This window comes from Protopterus annectens, chromosome 4.part0, assembly GCF_019279795.1.
Source record: "Protopterus annectens isolate FY-2018-M chromosome 4.part0, PAN1.0, whole genome shotgun sequence".
NCBI lineage: Eukaryota > Metazoa > Chordata > Ceratodontiformes > Protopteridae > Protopterus > Protopterus annectens.
This window is the reverse complement of record NC_056733.1, coordinates 1,218,959,159-1,218,980,297: the sequence shown is the minus strand read 5'-3', so window position 1 is coordinate 1,218,980,297 and position 21,139 is coordinate 1,218,959,159. Positions and strand designations below refer to the sequence as shown.

At 45.5% G+C, this 21,139-nt stretch overlaps 1 protein-coding gene across 1 annotated transcript in view; it reads left to right on the top strand.

Moving 5' to 3' along the window:
* Positions 1-21,139, top strand: part of TCERG1 (transcription elongation regulator 1) — a 2,274,660-nt gene that overhangs the window by 1,920,879 nt on the left and 332,642 nt on the right. The window contains exon 16 of the mRNA XM_044069876.1: positions 5,573-5,752. Within this exon, the coding sequence (XP_043925811.1) occupies positions 5,573-5,752 (180 nt within the window). The remainder of the gene's footprint in view (positions 1-5,572; positions 5,753-21,139) is intronic.

Genomic DNA, 21,139 nt, shown 5'->3' with positions numbered 1-21,139 from the left:
GCAACATTGGTCCCACTCCATAAAGGTGGCGCCACAACGGACCCCGGAAACTATCGCCCTATAAGCCTAACTAGCCTAGTCTGCAAAGCTATGGAGCGTATCATCATGGAACTCATAAACAAAGACATTGGGAACCTCCAAACACTGGATCCTACCCAGTTCGGCTTTAAGGGCAGATCTTGCCTCTTGAACCTGATAAATTTCTTTGAAATGGTCACCAAGGCCATAAACGAAGGGAAGGTAGTCCACACAGCCTACCTTGACCTTGCAAAAGCCTTCGACACAATACCCCACTCGGGCATCATAAATAAACTCACCAGCTTAAATATCAACCCCTATGTCACAAGATGGGTTGCAAACTGGCTTAGGGATAGAACCCACATGGTCAGAATTGCAGGTGCCATGTCAGACTCTAAACCAGTTACAAGTGGTGTCCCACAAGGCTCAGTCCTGGGACCTCTCTTGTTCGGTATATATTTCTCTGAGGTACAGGCTAACACAGGAGGACTATGGCTGACAAAGTTTGCAGATGACTACAAACTGGGGGCCATAATCGACTCACCGGCTGACACAAGCATCCTCCAAAAAGGTCTCACAGAGATGGATAACTGGTGCCAGAGCCATGGCCTAAAGCTAAATGCCAAAAAGTGCATAGTCATCCCCTTTGGGAAAAACAAAGTGCCCACAAATTACCACATAGGTGGTAATCCATTAAGTACGGAAGAAGTAATTAGGGATTTGGGGACCCAAGTAGATTGCAATCTCTCCTTTGACAATCATATTGCCAAAGTGGTTAGAAAGACATTCTATATAGCCCACCTTATCACGAAGGGGTTCACATCTAGATCAAGAGAGGTCATCGTGCCCCTCTACTCGTCAGGCCCATAATTGAATACAGTGCCCCATTTGGGATGTATCTTACCCGACACCTGCTACAACTAGAAAGACCCCAAAAGTATCTCACCAAGAGGATCAAGGGACTCAGATGCCCTACGCAGTTAGGCTAAAGAAACTCCAGCTCTACTCAGTTGCTTACTGCCTACTCAGAGGCGATCTGTGCCTGACGTATAAAGCCATGTCCAGCCCAGAATTAATGGACATGCTCCACCTCAAGAAATCCAAATCCATCAGAACTACACACTCCAGTGACTTGAACCTCAGCACAGAAATAAATAGAACATGTTGGAGGGACAGATTCATATCCCAGAGGCTCCCCTCACTCTGGAACAAAATCCCAATCCATGTCAGACAGAGCCCCTCAGTGACCCTCTTCAAGAAGAATTTTGACATTTGGATGGGAGATTGTAAATTTACCCCTGGGATCTCTTCTGTGTCACTGCTAGACAGAGGCACGGTAAACTAACCTTAAATGGTCTATCTTCTGTGACCTACTATACAGAGGCACAGTCAACTAATCTAAGAAGGGTGGCGAAAGCCAAACACACTCTGGCTAGGCTTGTAAATGCCCTTGGGCAGATAGCGTAGTATCAACCTATGAACAATGATTTTGCATGGTCTGTGCACAAATAGTCATACCTTGCTTACGAAGAGAAATTGAATTTGGTGTTTTAAGTCTACATGATACCTACCTCTACCTAAGGTTTGCTTAGGAATTGTAGAGGGTCCTACACTTTCTATGTAGGAGTAGGCAGTCGCTGTCAATTCTGCTACTTGATCTTCAGGTTGCACCACATCCCTGAGGTTTACCAAGAGCATGGTAGAAGTAGCAGCTAACCAGATGTCTACAAGAAATCAAGCTTTCATTGCATAGGTGATTTTTCTTCCTGGCTATACATTCCAAGGAACTGTTAGCTGACCATGCTGGGTTTCTGACTAGACTTCTGGTTTGTGGGCATTACTGTCTACCCAAGTTGCAGCTTGCTTCATCTCGGCAGATAATTTTGTTAGGGTGTATTTTTGATAACAACATTACAGAACATTTGTGGGCCACAAGAAAATTACTTCCTTGCTATTGGCTGGTCATTTATGTTGACTCAGGCTAGCACAGCTAGGTGTGTATTCAAAGTCCTGGGATGTATGGTAGGCATCATTGTTATGTTGCCACATGTATACCTACATGAGGCCTGTGCAGTAATCTGCTAAGTCCCAGGGGTAACAACATTAAGAGATGCTTTCTTACACAGTCAAGTTAGTGTTCTGATGCATGCAGTGGCTCCATGACAAGACACTGACTCGATTGTGATAAACTCTCAAAAGATCAGAACTCAGGAATGCAAATTGCATTCTGAAACATGATAACCAAACAGAAAATGTTTTTTGCAGGTGAGGGAGTACTTGTATATAATAACTCTAAGGTCACACCATTACAGGGAAAGGGAAAATCACTGGTACACTGGCAGATTGACCTTTCAGGAGGGGAAAAAAAGCCTGGCAGTCGCACACTGATTTTCAACTGTTGGTGATTCACAAACAAGCCTGTTTTTTGAGTACAAAATTTGCAATGGTAACTCCATACTCTAAATTTGTTTGTAGAGAGTCCTTTCCTGAATTCACAGACTTCACACTTATTCCCCACTGGCATGCCTGCCCTGTAGTGGAAGAGGAGTCATTTCTATGGCAGGACATCACAGAGTTCCTGATCCGCTTAGGAGTGCCAGATGCTGTCAATGTTTTGGTGTTCAGGGTGGTTCTCCTGTGTCCCTTCAGGTGTTCTTTTTTTTTTTTTTTTTGTCAGAGAATCTGCTGACAAGTACACAGTTTCCATGGTGTAGTCCAGGAGCGAGCAGAGTGAGGAACCTATTTCTTCCCTCTTTGCAGAGAAGCTATCACACTATGGATCTGGGCCTTGGGGTTCATGCAGCCTGTTCCTTGTTGTATTTCACATTTCAGGGGAATCAAATGTGCTGGTAGACAGACTAAGCAGGACCTCCTTCCTCCCCCACAAATGGTTATTGAAACAGTCGACTCATACCTTGTTTACGTGTCACTGAACCTATCTGTAGCAAACAGGATGTTTCATGTGTGAATGCAACTGGAAATCGACCTATTCTTTTTACTGTTAGATTCAAAATAGTGGAAGCTTATATTCTTAAGTCCCAGTGCCTCAGTCAGGGATGATTTAATGAAAAAATGTTTGGAAATTTGTCTTTATATATGCACTCTTTTTCTCTCATCCTTTGATTGATTCAGAAAGCTATACTGCACATTTATAGGATGGTCATGCTGGCCTCCTTGTTAGCCAGCACAAATCTGATTTATGATAGTATCCTCATATATACTGGAGAGGCCATACAGGCTAATCCCATTCAGAGACTTAACATTTGACCCATTGACAAGTGTCACTCATCCTTAAACAAAGTTAGGGAGACTTTTGTCAACTTTCTGAAACCCATAAGGAACTCCTGTACAGAAACATGAAGGTGATGTGTGAACTGGGAGAATATCTAAGGCGCACAGAGCAACAGCATTCTCCCTTCAGTGTATTCTGAAGTACTTGTCTAAGTAATATGAGCAAGGACCAAGTTATTCCCACCAAAATGTACACCTGGCAAATATCTCCAGTTTTCAAGTGGGGCATGATTTTAGTATCTTTGGCAGCAGCCAAAATTAGCAAAGCCTTCCTCAAAGATATCTTATATTTAAGATCCCCAGTCTGAAATTCTCTGCCTTCTTTGGGCCTTTGCTTTATGGTGAAAGGTTTAACCCTAGTGCCCTTTGAACTAGTTACTTCAGCTGATCAGAAGTTTCTGTCCAAGAACGTGTTTCTTGTCACAGTTACATCAACCAGAAGAGTGTCTGACCTGCAAGGTCTCTTTCAAGTGACACTTAATCTTTCACAAAGGCAAGGTGACTCTTCACACACACCCACCTCCTTAATGCTGAAGGAGGCTGCCAAGTCTTTTTCCAAAATATCAGAACAGAAGGGAATACTTGTTGCATTGCTTGGATGTTCACAGAGTACTTTGATTTTTAAATATGGGATCAGTACACTTTAGAAAGTCAGACCAGTAGTTGGACCCCTTTGCTCTGCAGTGGAAAGTTGTACAAGTGTCCAGGTTCACCCTATCCAGATAGACTTCCAGTTAACATATCAGCAGGATGTCCACTCCACTGGTATCTGGTGACAGCCACCTTCCTCAGGCATGCATCCATTCGTTGACATTTTCGCAGCAGCCACTTGGACTAATATAAACCGTTTTACCAAATGATGCAAGTGAGGTATTTCAGGGCGCACGCTTCCTTTGATGATGATGATGTGATCAGAGTACTGTTTATCCAGCTGGAACCACACAGTGGAGATGGCTGGAGATTCCGTCCTGCTGGATGCCAAGGCCCTTTTCATACCAGATGTAAAATCTATATCTGACCATAACAGTAGGTCTGGCCTTGGTTGCACTTAATCTCCATTCCATTCCCCTGTCTGGGTCCATGGCAGTCAGCCATTTCCTTGCTATTTCTTTCCTTCCTTCCCATGACAGGACTGGCCATCACATGCACTTTGATGATATTCCTTTGTATTGGATTACCTCATTCTCTTAGCCAAGAAAGAGAGCACAATGTGCTAAAAAAAGAACCGCAGGGCTATAAGCAGGGAAGCATTATGGAAGTCCTTTGTGGGGGTTCCTGATTCGGTTCTACTTAGTTACCTTGGGCAGACTTGCTTTTTACAGTTCTGTCAGTATAACAAGGCACAACCTTCAGTTATCAGGTTTCATAAGGATAGGTGCCACTTATCTGTGGTAATAACTACCTTCATAAGACAAAGCTTTGAATGTTACACCTTTAAAAATAATAATAAAACGTGTTTACAAGTAAAATGAATTCCTGGTGCATGCCACTCACCCTCGTGTAGTAAACGCAGGCAAGTAAAATTTCAGCAAGCTGTTACAGGCTGGGGAGGTATACTTTATTGCATGTATTGAAACTGCCACTGGTTGAGCCTGCTAAGATGAATATGCTGTTTACTGTACAGGGTGAGAATCCAACTCCAGGAGTTCATTTTAAAAGCTCCAGAGAGGATTATTAAAGTTATAATTATTCCTTAAAATGGAGGCCATGCACAAGTGTGTGTGCGCTGACAGCAGCAGTTGCAGTGTGGTGGGTGAGTGACTGCCTTCCTGTGATGGTGTCCGTAAATCCTTAAAGATTCTTTAATCAAAGATTTATGCCTTGCAAATTCTTTGGTAATTATGCTTCTGCTGCCACCTAGTGGCTTTAGCTGATCATTGCGAACAAAAGTATGTATTTATTGCCAAGATGTTTAGGCTGATAGAAATGACCATGAGCTAGTATAATACATAAAGTAGCAAAAACAAATGGAATTAATTTATTACTGAGTACCCTGCACAACTGTACTGTTTACAGGTTGGTGAAAGTCTTGGTGTAATTAAAAAAAAATCTTAATCTATTTACTAATTATTAAGGTTTGCAGTGTAGCAGACAGCAATTGGATGTTTAGAAGGCTTAACTAATAGTATGGAGCTGTAAATGCCTGTTATGCAGGTTATTTGCTTTCTCTTCCATTGGTTATACTGCTAATGAAATCAGCATTATGTAAATGTTGCATTTCTTGTGTAAACCTTTTTTTTTTTTTTTTTTTTTTTTTTTGTAGGTACGGTCGTCAGATGTTTCTTGGTCAGATACTAGACGGAGTCTTCGGAAGGATCACCGCTGGGAGTCTGCATCATTATTAGACCGAGAAGAAAAAGAAAAACTCTTCAATGAACACATTGAAGCACTTTCCAAGAAAAAGAAGGAGCACTTTCGGCAACTGTTAGATGAAACACTTACAGTAAGCTTGATTATTTGTTTCAGTTGTTTGACTGTTATCCCATTGGACTTGTATTTCTGTTTATAGGTAGCCTGGTAGCAAACGGAATGTGAGTGGCTTGCTTTGGAGTCCCTCATTGTACGGGGGGCACATGGGAGTTGAACTTAATTTTCAGGCTTTGTTTACTGTCATCATAACAGTTATGCTATACATAAAATATTTTAAATGAATGTCTAAATCATTTTATGGTGCAAGGCAAGTGCTGTTTACAGAGTTTTGAATTAAATGAGTGGGTAACTGTGGAAAACTCTTTGCGTGTAAGCCCTGAAAAATGTTATAAAAGCATAGCTGCAGAATGTTCCTCTTATGATTTACGGTGATGTTACTAAGCCGCTTTCTCTGGATTCTGTTCTTTTTTGGCATCTGGTAGTTATGCTGCTGTTTATGGTGAAGTGCTACCTTAGTTTTCCCATTTTTGTCATTTTAAAAGCATCCAAGTTATTGTTTTTAAGATAACTCCACCCTCTCCTACAGTTTAACTCAATCCTTAGGTTTCCTTTCTCCCTACGTTATGGTTCCAATATCGTCTTGGTACCAGAAACCTGTTTGTACATTTTAAAACTTTAAATGTTATGTGATCCTATCTCGCCTACATTCTGACTGATGGGTTCGGAGCCGATCCTCGGCTCCGACTCGGCACGCTTATGCCAAAGAACGAAGTCTCTTATTGGCTGAGCTTACTATATCCCAGGATGCACCACTACCAGTCCCCCAGATCTCGTTTGCCGCTAACAAGCAAAGATGTGGTCTCGAGCTGGCTGAGCTAAGTAGTGTTTTCTTCACTTACTTTCCTGTCAGGAATTTCCTAAATTTTCAACAAAAAGCTGTTTTAACAGCTATCTCGTGTTTTTGTGTATGAGTGACTATTTTCTGTTAAATATTTGTGTGGTGATTGCGTATTTTCTGACTAGAGGTCCCCTTTGAGTTGAAGGGCCTTCCCCTGTCAGTCCGTTGTTGTTCAAGTCCCGTTTTATTTAGGGGCTCTTGGATCCCTTTAGTTATTTTTGTCTATTTGTGACAGCCTTTGGTTAAAAAAAAAAAAAAAAAAAAAAAGAAATTTTTCTGTGATAGTTAGTGTGTTTGGTTTTTGCTAGTTCGCTAAATTGGTTGCCATAATGTCACAGGCTCCTAGGCCTTCAGGTTTTAAGAAGTGCACTAAGTGCAGTTTCAAAATGTAAATAACAGATGACCATTCTCTCTGTGTGTACTGTTTGGGCACCAAACATTTGCAGGAGTCCTGTAGCGTGTGCCACGCGTTTTCCTCGAGGGTCCTCCAAGAGAGGAAAAATAAACTTATTTTAAAAGGCCTTATTAAACCCTCATTTGAAGAGGCTTTAGCTTCCTCTCCTCCTGCAAAGAAGAAAAGGGCGTCGGCTCCGACCAGCCCGTCGGAACCGACCGCCAAAAGACATAGGCAGGCTTCTCCTTCGGCTCCACGGACTTCGGAGCCGAGGGCGGAACGGTCTGCCTCGATGCCTCCAGCCTCGACTCCTCTGGGTTCGGAGCCGACGGCTGGGGCCTCGAGAGGCGGGTCATCTTCATCGGCTCCACTGATCTTGGAGCCGATGAAGGTTGTCCGCTCAGACACTTCCTCCTCGGCGCCGAAGCCCTCTTCGGCACCGATGGAAATTGGTTTGGACACTCCTTCGGCGCCGATAATTATCGAGTCGATTCGGAGCCGGTCCCCTAGTCCCTTGGAGCCGTTGGAGAGGCCTACTCTGACCCGTTCGGTCTCTTCCAGGTCATCAAGGATGTCAGATTCGGACATAGAGAGGGTACTCCAAAGACTTTTCCAGTCCCCAGTCTTTCAGAAATTTGTTTCGGCTCCGACCCAATTGGCTTCGGAGCCGATAGCCCATTCCATTGCCATTCCTTCTCTGACCGCTTCGGCTCCGTCGGAGCAGGTGCTGATGGAGTCAGTGGAGATCCTAGGGTCGGCTCCGACCCTTACTCCAACCCCGGCCTTCGGGTCCGAGTTTAGCACACGGACTTCTTCGGCCGGGCCCGGGGGTGACGTTTCGGGACCAATGCAGTCGGTTCCAAGCCTCCCTCTCGGTGCCGCGCGGGACTTCCGTCTGCTATCATGGCTCGAGACTGGACCCTCCCAGGATTCTGGGGTCCGGCCTTCAGAGCTATGAGGAGTGCCTTGCCCAAATCTTCTTTGGCCATCGCTACGGCTTTACCGGCACCTTCCTGGGCATGGAGACTGGGTCATTGGCAGTTCCCCTGTCTCTAGGCAGCGGAGACCGGGGCCTGAGGTTACCCCACTGGGGTTCCCTCCTCCTGAGGGTCTTCGGAGTTGTCTTCGGAGGAGCCCCCAAGGAAGAGATCGTGCAAGAGGAAGCACGTAGACTCCCCCGATGAGTCTCTTACATCGGACACTGATCTTGATGATGCGGAGGGGTCCCCAAAGTCGTCCTCGGATGATGTCTCATTTGCAGACATTCTAGAGATCCTCAAGCAACGAGGCGGCTGAAATTCCAAATCCCCCTCCGCTGATGAGTCGGTGTTCAAGGCCTTCGGGGCTCAGCCCTCCGCCTCCTGGGTGTCTCCGCCCTTCGACGAGCTCCTAAATTTGGTTTGTCGGAGGGCGTGGGAACATCCAGATACTGTGGAACCAGTGCCTTCTCGCCCTAACAAATTTTTGTCTGCCCCACCCGAGAAGGAGTTCTTAACGAAAGGCGTGGCTGTAGATGCCATGGTGGTGGCATCTGCTACCCAGCAGGACGTGGCAGAGGCTTCAACGTCTGTCCATCCTCCTAATAAGGAGTCTAGGAGCATGGACCGCACGGAAGCGCACCCTGACTTCAGCGGCCTTTACTCTGAGGTCCCTGAATTATTTGGCACATTTCACCAGACTACAGAGGGATCTGGTCAAGGAGCTCTCAGACTCCCTCTCAGGTAACCTACCTGAGCAGCTAGCCCAGTCGGTTGGCTCTCAGTTGGCTATCCTTACCTCGATTTCTAACTCGTCCATGAGGCTCATTTCATATGCGGCCGAAGGGCTGGGCAGAGCGGCAGGCACAGGCGTGGCTCTACGAAGACAAGCCTGGCTCCGTTTGTGTCATTTCGCGGAGGCCTTCAAGTCTTCCTTTGCCGACGCTCCCTTTGATGGGTCCTCTTTGTTTGGACCCAAGGTGAAAGACACTCTTACCCGCTGTGAGCAGGAGGGAACGACTTTATCTGCCGTAGGAGCACGATTTTCCACTCCCTTTCGGCCTTATCCCAAGGCCAAAAGAGGAGGGAAGATGTGGTTCCGCAAATCACAGAAATTCTTTCCTCAACAGCAGGAAGATTTCCCTTCCAGAGGCAGAGGAGGGGGAAATTTTTCTGGGAGACGCCGTCCCAGAGGCGGCAGAGGCCCCCGCAACACTGGAGACCGCAAGTCCTTTCGTGGCTCTTCAGCCTCCCACACTCCATGAGGGATTGCCCGGCTGTGCTGCTCCGGAGCCAGTCGGGTGCCGTTTTGCCAAGCACCTAAAAGCCTGGGAGTCTATTACTCAGGACAGATGGGTGCTTCGGATTATTGCCGGAGGTTACACCATTCCCTTCACACGCCCACCCCCACCGTCCAAAAATCCCGGACCCACCACCCAGTCAAAGGGAAATTGCAGCCGCAGAAGCTTCAAAGCTGCTAGAAAAAGGAGTCATCCAACCGGTCCCCACAGACCAGATCGGATCCGAAATTACTCAAGGTTCTTTTTAGTGCCAAAAAAGACAGGGGACCTGAGACCCATTTTGGATCTCAGCAAACTAAACCAGTCCGTCATGAAGTCCAAATTCCGAATGGTCACTTTACAATCCATTCTCCCATTGTTGGAGAAAGATGTTTGGATGTGCTCCATAGATCTCAAGGACGCCTATTATCACATACCGATACATCAGGCGTCCAGGAGGTATCTGCGCTTCAGCCTGGGAGACAGTCATTTCCAATTTTGTGCACTGCCCTTTGGTCTCACCACAGCCCCCAGGGTGTTCACCAAGTGTTTGGCAGTAGTGACTGCTCACCTGAGGAGTCTCGGATTCCAAGTGTTTCCCTATCTGGACGACTGGCTCCTGACTGCCACCACCAGGCATCTACTACTAGAGAACCTACAAGCCACCATCTCCTTGGGTGCTTCCCTGGGAATTACATTCAACTGGTCAAAGTCTGTCTTGCTGCCTTCTCAGCGCATAAGATTCATAGGAGCAGAGATGGACTCAAAATTAATGCGGATCTTCCTTCCTACCGAAAGGATACAAACATTACAAGATCAAGTCCGAGCCCTGCTTCTAAGATCCAAAGCCCCAGCCAGGATGGTCCTGCAACTTTTAGGTTCAATGTCTGCCACGGTTCTCCTAGTTCCTCTGGCAAGGTTGCACATGAGGATTCTCCAGTGGCTATTATCGACACAATGGTCTTTTCAAGATCTCCCCCTCAATCATCACTTACTGATTACAGAAACGTGCAAACGGGACCTCCGCTGGTGGCTTCGGCCATCCAATCTGAATCAGGGAAGACCCTTTGTTATACCCCCTCCGGTGGCCACCTTGACTACGGATGCCTCCCAGACGGGTGGGGGGCATTGTCTGGGCAGGTCAGTTCAGGGTTCTTGGCTTCCAAACGAAACATTTCTCCATATCAATGTGTTGGAAATGAGGGCTGTACTTCTGTCCTTACAAGCCCTCCACAAGTTTCTCCCTCAAGGCATTATCGCCATCCACACAGACAACATGTTGGTGGTCTGGTATCTAAACAAACAAGGAGGGACCAGATCTTACCCCCCTTTGCAGAGAGGCCATGAGGGTGTGGGAATGGGCAGTGGCTACCAAGCGCTTCCTGGTATCGACCCACATTCCAGGCAAATCCAATGTATTGGCAGACAGACTGAGCAGGACTATTCTCTCTCCTCACGAGTGGTCTCTGAACGAAACAGTAGCAGCTCAGATTTTCAAAAGATGGGGGATTCCGTGCTGTGACCTGTTTGCAACACCACGAAACACGAAGTGCAAAAGGTTCTTTTCCTTGACCCCGCGTCAAGGGGAGACAGCTATGGATGCTCTAGTCCAACCTTGGCCAACAGGACTGATTTATGCTTTCCCTCCGATTCCACTCCTCCCCAAAGTCATCCAGAAAGCTTCCCAATTGGGGTCCACAATGATTCTAATTGCTCCGTACTGGCCTCGTCAGGTATGGTTCCCCTACCTACAGAAATATACCCTGGACGGTCCTTGGTTCTTGGATCTAATTCCGGACCCTCGGGTTCATCAGTCGGGACAACAGCACCAGTCCCTTCACACTTTGAAATTAACAGCTTGGCTCCTCCACTTCCGACTATAGTCAGAAATCACACCTTGGACCCGGAAGTTATTCACATTTTATCTTCAGCCCACAAACCCACCACTAAGAAATTGTATCACAGTAAGTGGAAGAGGTTTGCTATCTGGGCTCAACTCAGAGGCTTAGACCCTATTACTGCCCCGATACCAGAGGTCTTGAAATTTTTAACATCCTTGTTTAATCAAGGATCTTCAGTCTCTACTATTAAAGTCCAACTAGCAGCTATCTCCAAATTTCACGATTCCATAGACCCACCGTTGATGAGCAGCAGATTATGTAAAACTTTCATGAAAGGTGCTGTGCTTTTAAGACCCCCAGTTTTCATCCTGCGCCTCCGTGGGATCTTGATTTGGTACTTCGTGCCTTAACATCTTCCCTCTTTGAACCGGCTGCTACATGTGAGTTGAAATATCTGTCTTGGAAAACTGCCTTCTTAATTGCAATTACCTCTGCAAGAAGAGTTTCAGAACTTCAAGCCCTATCTATCAAACCACCGTACTTGATTTTTCACAAGGATAGAGTATCACTTAGGCCTAATCCATCCTTTGTCCCAAAAGTTTGCTCTAATCTCTGTCTCCAACAATCTTTAGAGCTACCAGTTTTCTTTCCAAAATTTTCAAACAAAGCGGAATACACCTTCCATACATTGGATGTTCACAGGCAATTGCGCTTCTATCTAGATAGGGCTCAACAAATTCGGAAAACAGATCAATTGTTTGTGTCCTTTCCAGATAGTAAACTGGGTAAAACCATCACTAAAGCTACTATTGCCAAATGGATCAGAGATTGCATAACTCAAGCTTATTCCTCTTCAAATAAACAACTTACAACATCTGTCAAAGCTCACTCTACTAGAGCTATGGCTACCTCTATTGCATTCCATTCCAAGCTCGCTATTTCTGAGATTTGTGCTGCGGCTACTTGGTCCAACCCGCACACTTTCATTTCCCACTATAAATTGAATGTGGCATCTAAAGGACGAGCATCATTTGGTTCCACGGTACTCAGGAGTGTTTTCCAGTGAGCCACCCAGGATTTAGGTGCTAGGGACGCTGTCCCATCAGTCAGAATGTAGGCGAGATAGGATCACATAACATCTTTTAGTTATGTACTCACCATAACTTCAGATGTTTGGGATCCATCTCGCCTACATTCCTAATACCCACCCTCCTTGCCCCTGCCTTGGAGATCAGAAGAGATTGAACGGTTTGAGTTCTACTGTTTTTATCTTGTATCATCTGTCAATGTTATATAAGCAGTGCATGCGTGTGTGCATGTATGCGGACAAACTAGATCTGGGGGACTGGTAGTGGTGCATCCTGGGATATAGTAAGCTCAGCCAATAAGAGACTTCGTTCTTTGGCATAAGCGTGCCGAGTCGGAGCCGAGTATCGGCTCCGAACCCATCAGTCAGAATGTAGGCGAGATGGATCCCAAACATCTGAAGTTATGGTGAGTACATAACTAAAAGTTTCCTTATATTGGAATCAAAGGAAGGGAAAGCCCCCCCCCCCTTTTTTTTAAGCTTTAACTGTTTTCCACTGATGTTCTTCGTGTTTCACTGTTGCAGTCATCACATTTGGGTTATCTGCTTGCAGTAGCCCTCAGTTGGCCTGATTAACAGTCTCGGGTCCTACGTCGGTTGCTGTCCTCTTCCGTGATGTCAGGTCATCAGGGGTATAAAACATGCAGCCGACGTCATTACATCAGTCTTTCTTGCTGTGCGGTGCCCAAAGAAGCAGCAGTTCGCAAGCGCCAGTCGGCTAACTCCTGAAATTTTCATTTTAGAGTTTCAGAACTGAAGTCTTCACCTAAAAGCTAAGTACCCCATTGGGGAAACTTTTTCTTGCTCTAAATCGATGTCATTAAAAGTAAATAATTGCATTTCTTAATACCTCATGAAGATTTTCATTCGTACTGTATTCCTTGCCTAGACCCTGACCTCAACGTACCTCATTGTCGGTTTTGTGTCTTATTTAAACCACGAACCGTCAGTCATTGGTATATTTTTTCGCTTCTAAATATTTTGGTGCTCGGTTTAATTATCCAGATATGTCTTCGGTAAGCCATCCGACTACTGACATTCCAAAAAAAGTAAAGATAAAGACAGAGACAGGCCGCCAAAGTGCCAGTACTCAGTGAGACGCTTTCACAGCCCCTGATACCCACTACTTCAGATTCGCAGGCCTCTACTGAGACCCATTCGGAGTCCGATATGCCACAAGATGCTTCAACTGTGGAACCCGCGGATGTCTCTTCCTTGGATGGGTCCGGAGCCGCTGTGCAGGCACAGGCTTCTGAGGGTGTATTCAGGCCTACTGACTTGCATATTAAATAGACACCATCTTCTTCTTCAAGGCCTAAACCTCGAACCATGCCTAGAAAACTGACGCCCAGACCTCATGGTCAGGCCTCTATGCCTGAAAAACAAATGATAAGAATGACTGAAGACCTTATTACTTTAATCAGGGGAAGCCAACCTTCCCCCTCTGAGACCTAGGACTGAGTTTGTTTATGATACTTCTGATTAGGATTCTGAAATTTCTGTTTCCTCTGATGACCAGGATTTACCCTTATCTACCTGTGAGGATTCTGATACCGAGGACTCTATTCCCTCTGCTTCTCCCCCAGAGGATTTCTCTTTTGGATGAAACCTTGCATACACTCAGGGAGCATTTTGGTTGGGAAAGTCAGAATTTCTCATATTCTAAAAAGAGGCTTAGGGATTTCTTACTCCTGCCCCAGCACAGGCCTTTAACTGTACGTCCTGTACTGGACATTGTTGATGCCTTTTCGGAGTCTAGCATGGCCCCTGACTCTCTACCTCCTGCTCCCAGAAAACCTGATAGATATTGCAGGGTTCCTGACTCTCACAAGTTCCTTTTTAAAAATCCTACTGCGGATCCTGAAACCATTTCACAGGGACCTTAGGGCATTAAAGCTTCTACTGCCAAAAATCCTACCCCCTCTGATAGAGACACTAGGGCGCTGGATAGATGGGGTAAGAAGTTGTACACTTCTGCAACCTTGGCCATTAGGGCCTTGAATTGCCAGTTTCATATGTTAAAGTATCAGCAGCATATTATTGGATTGCTTAAACAGAAAATTATGTTGATTCCTGATTGTGCTGAAAATAAGGATTTACAGGATTTAATGCATTCTTCTGAACAAGTTGGTAAGCATGCGTTGCAATGTGGTTTTGATTCACTAGAGACATCTTGCAGGGCTGCTGTAACTGGGTCTGTACTTAAAAGGCATGCTTGGTTTAAGGAGCAATCCTTGCCAGATTATGTTAAAGCGAAATTACTGGATACTCCCTTAAATCAGGACCGCCTGTTTGGCAACAAGGCAGAAGAATTTCTTAAAAAGATGGAGGAAAAAGCTAAATCTATGCAACTGTTAAAGATTTTTTACAAATACAACATCCGAGATTTAGTAGGCATTGCCTTCTAAGGATTGGTCCTTTCCTGCCTCTTCCAGACCTTCTCAGTCCAAACCCAGATCTAGCAGAGCATCCAGGCTTCAGTCCCAGGGTACGCACAGGACTAAGCAGTGGGGGGCCTCCACTTTCAAACCTGGGAGCAATAAAACTCACCCCTATGGTAAACTGTCTCATTGACGACTTTTTAAAACTTTTAAGCACTTCTCAACTGACTGCCCCTTTGGGGGGAAAGATTGCACTTCATGCAAAGTACTGGGGACTCATTACCGAGGACAAATGGGGTTTAAATATAGTTTCCCAAGGATACAGATTTCACTTCCACACGTTACCAACTCGAAGCGGTTGGCCGGATCTACCTCCAAATCAGTGGGCAGAGGCCCAAAAGCAAGTACTCTCTCTCTCTTAAGCATAGGGGCTATTCAGTTGGTACCAGAAGAGGGAAAGGGACAAGGTTTCTACTCGAGACTTTTCCTGGTACCCAGAAAAGACAATTCATGGTGTCCGATCCTGGACCTATCTACTCTAAACACCTTTTTGGTGATTCCAAAATTCAAGATGCTGACTCTTCACCAATTGCTTCCTATGCTAGGCAAAAATGCCTGGTTCATAGGTTGGTACTAGGCTATCAGCCCTAGGGCCTATACAAGCCTAGCCATAACAATTTCCTGGCTTTTTCCTCCCACACTATTTACTTCCCTGGACCCCTGTCAAGCAGGGCGACTGACGTGATTCCTGGGGTGAATTTCCTTTCTCCCATCCAATCGTCCAGGTTCCTTTTGAAGAGGGCCAAAGAGGCACTCTGCTTGACATGTATGGGCAATATATTCCAGAGTCTGGGGAGTCTATGCATCAATAATCTATCCCTCCAGCATGTTTTATTTATTGTGATGACAAGGTTTAGATCCCTGGAGCATGTGGCTCTGAGGGATTGGGATTTCTTTAAGTGTAGCATGTCCAACAGCTCTGGGTTTGACATGGCCTTGTATGTTAAGCAGAGATCGCCTCTGAGTAGACGATATACGACAGAGTATAGCTGGAGTTTTTTTAAGGCAGTCAGTGTAGGGCATCTGCTTTAGGCCTGTGATTCTTTTAGTGAGATATTTCTGCGGCCTTTCCAGTTGCAGATGTCTTGAGAGGTACATACCAAACTGGGCGTTGTATTCTATAATAGGTCTAATGAGGGATGAGTACAGTGGGACAAGTTGGCAGCACTAGATTTAAAGGAAGCATACCTGCACATCCCAATCAGGGAATCTTGCAGAAGATACCTACGCTTCAAAGCAGGCTACACACTGTTGGTTCTCTGCACTGCCCTTTGGTTTATCTACTGTGCCCAGGGTATTCACAAAGTGCCTAGCTCCAGTCATTGCATTTTGCAGGCAAAGTAATATTCAAATATACCCATACCTGGACTATTGTCTAATTCAGGCAGAAAACCAGGGCATACTTTTGAATCTGGCTTTTGTATATAGGGTGCTAACTTGTCTGGGGTACACCATAAACGAAAAGAAATCACACCTGGTACCCTGTGAACAAATTATATTCCTGGGAGCAAGCTTGAATACAACTTCCCAGATGGCTTTCCTCACGCCAGAGAAACAAATTCACTTGACAACCTACTTCAAACAAGTAGCCACAAAAGCCCTGCTATCTGCAAGGCAAATACAAGCCTTGGGGTTCACGGCCTCCTGCATTCTTCTAATTCCATATGCAAGACTGCATATGAGGAAACTACAGTGGTAGCTAAAAAGCCTATGGTGTCAACATTCTCAGGATCTAGAAGCAATGATTCCTATCTTACCTTGCCTACGCCTAGAATTCCTTTGGTGGGCAGAGGCCTGCCACCAAAACAAGGGACTACCATTCACTCTACCCCCTGCTTCCCAAACCCTAACAGACTCATCAGACTATGCGGGGGGGGGGGGCAAATCTGGCAGGGAAGTGCATTCAGGGCAAATGGAACCCAGGGCAAATGCACCTGCACATCAATCTAAAAGAAATGTTAGCTGTTCAGAATGCTCTGACAGCCTTCCAGGACCACATTCTTCTAGGACAATTAATGGTAAAGATGGACAACACCACTGTTATGTGGTACATAAACAAGCAGGGGGGTACACATTCTTACTCCCTCTTCGGACTAGCCATGGCATTGTGGAACACAGCCTTGAGTTACCAAGTGCATCTACAAGCTCAATTCCTGCCAGGAAAACTAAGTACACTGGCAGATGGACTAAACAGAAATCTCATGGACCCACACAAGTGGTAACTGGAACCAAGGATTTTCAACATGTTGACAAGCAAATGGGGGAGCCCAGATTTAGACCTGTTTGCCTCCCCCCAGAACTATCGATTGGAAAAATTTTGCACAGGGACTCCCCACATACAAGCTTGGAAAGTGGATGCTCTGCCCTTCAGCTGGAAAACCTAACAGTTTATGCCTTTCCTCCTCGGCCTCTGCTTTCCAAAGTACTACTAAAGATCAACCAAGACAAATCAAGGATGATTTTGATTGCACCAGACTGGCCACGCCAGCACTGGCACTCCCTCCTGCGCAGTATGTCACTGTGGGCCCCATGGCACGTGTCTCAGACTCCTACCCTGCTGTCTCAGCTAGAGAACCAGATTCTGCACATTCAGCTTCAAACACTGAACCTAGCAGCCTGGCTAATTTACCTAATCTCTCCTTTACCATCCCTCAGTAAACCAGTGATGAATATCATTTTAGAGGCAAGAAGGCCTAGTACTAGAAAATCTTATGCTGAAAAATGGAAAAGATTCTGTGCCTGGAAGCATTCTCAAGGGATGAGCACAGCAGTGCCCAATTTACCTCAGATTTTACAATACTTAACTGAGATGCTGCACAAGGGCCTGTCTTTTTCCTCAATAAAAAATCACGCCTCAGCCATTTAAGCTCATTATAACAGAGAGCCTCCCCTCTTCTCTCATCCACTGCTTAAGCAGATGTTCTTCATGTTGCACTGTTGCAGTCAGTTCCTCAAAGGATCCAAAAATTTAAGACCACCCAGGAGAGCTCCATCTCCAGCCTGGGACCTTAACTTTGTATTGGAGAAACTCACCCTTCCTCCTTTCGAGCCAACTGCTACTGCAGATTTAAAATTCCTTTCTTGGAAAACAGCTTTCCTTTTAGCAATCACTTCAGCAAGAAGGGTATCTGAATTGCAGGCCCTTATGGCAGTGGAGCCTTTCATCATTTTTCATGCGGGCAGGGTGTCCCTCAGGATCAATCCCTCTTTCTTGCCAAAGGTGGTGTCCAGTGTGGCCCTTAATCAGTTCATTCATTTGCCAACCTTCTTTCCTAATCCACAGAACAAAGGGGAATGGATACTGCACTCCTTAGATGTGCACAGACAACTTAGATTTTACTTGGACAGGATTAAACCTCAAAGGAAATCTGAACAAGTGGTGACATTTGCTGCAGGGACAGAGTGGAAGGCTATTTCAAAGCAAACCATCTCCAAATGGATATGCCATTGCATTAATTTCTACTATAAGCACCATGGAAAACCTATTCCACAGGGGATCAGACCCCACTCAACCAGGACTGCATCTACCTCAGCAGCCTTTCTCAGAGGCATACTTACCAGGGACATCCTAGAAGCTGCTACCTGGTGTTCTGTACATACTTTCACCAAGCATTACCATTTGCCAATTTTCTCTAAATCCAGAGCTGGCTTTGCCACTGCAGTCTTGCAGGGCCTTATAGCTGGTCCTAATGCTTTCTAAATTCCTCCTCCCATCCTTAGCTTTGGGAATCTACCCAAATGTAGTGACTGCAACACTGAAACACGAAGAACATAGTACAGATGTTCTTCGTGTTTCACTGTTGCAGTCATTACCTCTGAGTAACCTGCTGGCAGGTTGCCCTCAGTCGGCCTGAATTCCAAAGTATTGGGTCCTGCGTCGGTTGCTGTCTCTCCTTCCATGACATCAGGTCATCAGGGATATAAAACATGCAGCCGACGCCATTTTCTTTAGTCTTTCTTGCCGCGCGGTGCCTGAAGCAGAAGCATTTTGCAAGTGCCGGTCGGCCGACTACTGAAATATACGAGTTTGAGTTTCAGAACCGAAGTCTTCACTAAAGCCAAGTACCCCGTTGGGAAAACTTTTTTCTTGCTCCATACCGATGTCAGAAAAAGTTAATAATTGTATTACTTGTGGGAAGCAAATACCTCATAAGGATTTCCATTTATACTGTATTCCTTGCTTAGGCCCTGATCACAACGTGCCTGGCTGTCGGTTTTGTGCTAGATTTAACCAACGCACTATTAATCGTCTGTATATTTTTGCCTCAAAGTATTTTGGAAACAGATTTAACTACCCAGAAATGTCGTTGGATAGCAATCCGACTACCGGAGTACATAAAAAACGCAAAGAAAAGGACAGAGAGAGACAGTCGAGGTCCAAAACCGACGACAAAGCTTCTCCTAAGCCAGTCGCCGGTACTCAATGAGATGCTTTTGCTGCCCATGACACCTGCTACTTTCGAGTCGCAGGCCCCTACTGACACCCATGTGGAATCTGGAATGCCGCGAGATCCTCAAAGTATTGGACCCATGGATGCATCTCCCTCGGATGGGTCCGGAGCCGCTGAGCAGGCACCGGCTTCAGAAGGTGTATTTAGGCCTCAGCATTTCTATATCAAACCGACGACAGCTGCAAAACCAAAGACAAAAGGAACTTCTAAAACTAAAAAAACGACGCATGAGCCACGTGCACAAGCCTCTATGCCTAGAAACAGAAGATCAAAATGGCTGAAGACCTTATTACCTTGATCAGGGGTACCCATCCCCCTCCAGATAAGAGGCCTAGGCAAGACACTGATTATGAATCTTCAGATCAGGTTTCTATTTCTTCTGATCAGAAATTATCTATCCCTCCCTATGAGGATTTAGATGCAGAGAAAGTCTATACCATCTGCATCACCTCCTGAGGATTATTCATTTGGAGAAACCTTGCATACTTTGACAGCATTTTCACTGGGAGAGTCAAGATTTCTCAGAATCAAAAAAGAGATTCTGGGATTTCCTTCTTCTCCCTCAGCACAGGCCTTTAGCCATACCCCCCTGTTTTAGACATTGTGGATGATGTGTTTTCGGAGTCAAGCTTGACCCCTGACTCCTTACCTCCTGCTCCCAGCAAGCCTGACAGATATTACAGGGTCCCTGACTCTCATAAATGTTTATTTAGAAACCCTGCTGCTGATCCTGAAACTATTTCACAGGGTCCAAAGGGAGTTAATGCCTCAACAGCAAATAATCCTACTCCCTCTGACAGAGATTCCAGGGCACTGGATATATGAGGAAAAAAGGTTTATACATCTGCAACCTTGGCAGTTAGGGCCGTAAACTGTCAATTACATATGCTCAAGTATCAACAGTTATGGGATTGCTGAAACAGAAAATGATGTTGATTTCTGAATGTGCAGAAAATAAAGAATTGCAGGAATTATTGCATGCAGCTGAACAGGTTGGAAAGCATACTTTGCAATGTGGTTTTGATTTCTTAGAGGCCAATTACCGGATCTGTGATTAGGAGGCATGCCTGCCTAAAGGAACACAATTTGCCTGATCATGTTAAAGCTAAATTGTTAGATGCACCTTTACAGCATGATACTCTGTTTGGTATTAAGGCAGAAGAGGTTTTAAATAAAATGGAAGACAAAGCTAAGTCTATGCAAACTGTAAAAGACTTCTTACAAGTGTAGCCACCAAGATTCAGTAGACACTGGCCTACAAAAAATTGGTCCTTTCCTGTGTCAGACAGAGCTCAAAGGGGCAAATTCAAATGCCCTAAAGGTTCTAGATACCAGGCGCAAGATTTATACAGGTCAAAGCAATGGGGCGCTTCTACCTCCAAATCTGGAGGAGATGAAGCGCAAACCTACAGAAAACAGTCCCATTGACTTCCCCTCTGCCTGCACCAAGCACTTATCTTTTGGCAGCACCCTTAGAGGGAAAAATTAGCACATTTTGCTCAAAATTGGCAGTTAATAACCCAGGACAAGTGGGTGCTAAACATAGTATAACAGGGATACAGATTCCATTTCCATACTCTGCCAATGGAAAACGGTTGGCCAGATCTGCCAAAAAATCAATGGGCAGAGGCACAGCAACAGGTTACATCCCTCATGGATATGGGGGCCATTCAGCCAGTACCAGAACAGGAAAAAGGACAAGGTTTTTACTCAAGACTGTTCTTGGTACCCAGAAAGGACTAGGCCTGGCGGCCAATACTGGATTTATTGATTTTGAACACATATCTGGACATTCCAAAATTCAAAATGCTGACTTTGCAGCAGCTTCTGCCCATGCTGGGCAAGAATGCTTGGCTGGTGACATTAGACCTAAAACAGACATACCTGCATGTCCCAATAAGACAGTCATGCAGAAGATGCCTCAGATTCAAGGCGGGCTTAATGCATTACCAATTCACTGCACTGCCCTTTGGCTTATCTACTGCGCCCAGTACCCCTGATGACCTGACGTCATGGAAGAGGAGACAGCAACCGACGCAGGACCTACGACTTTGTTATTCAGGCCGACTGAGGGCAACCTGCCATCAGATT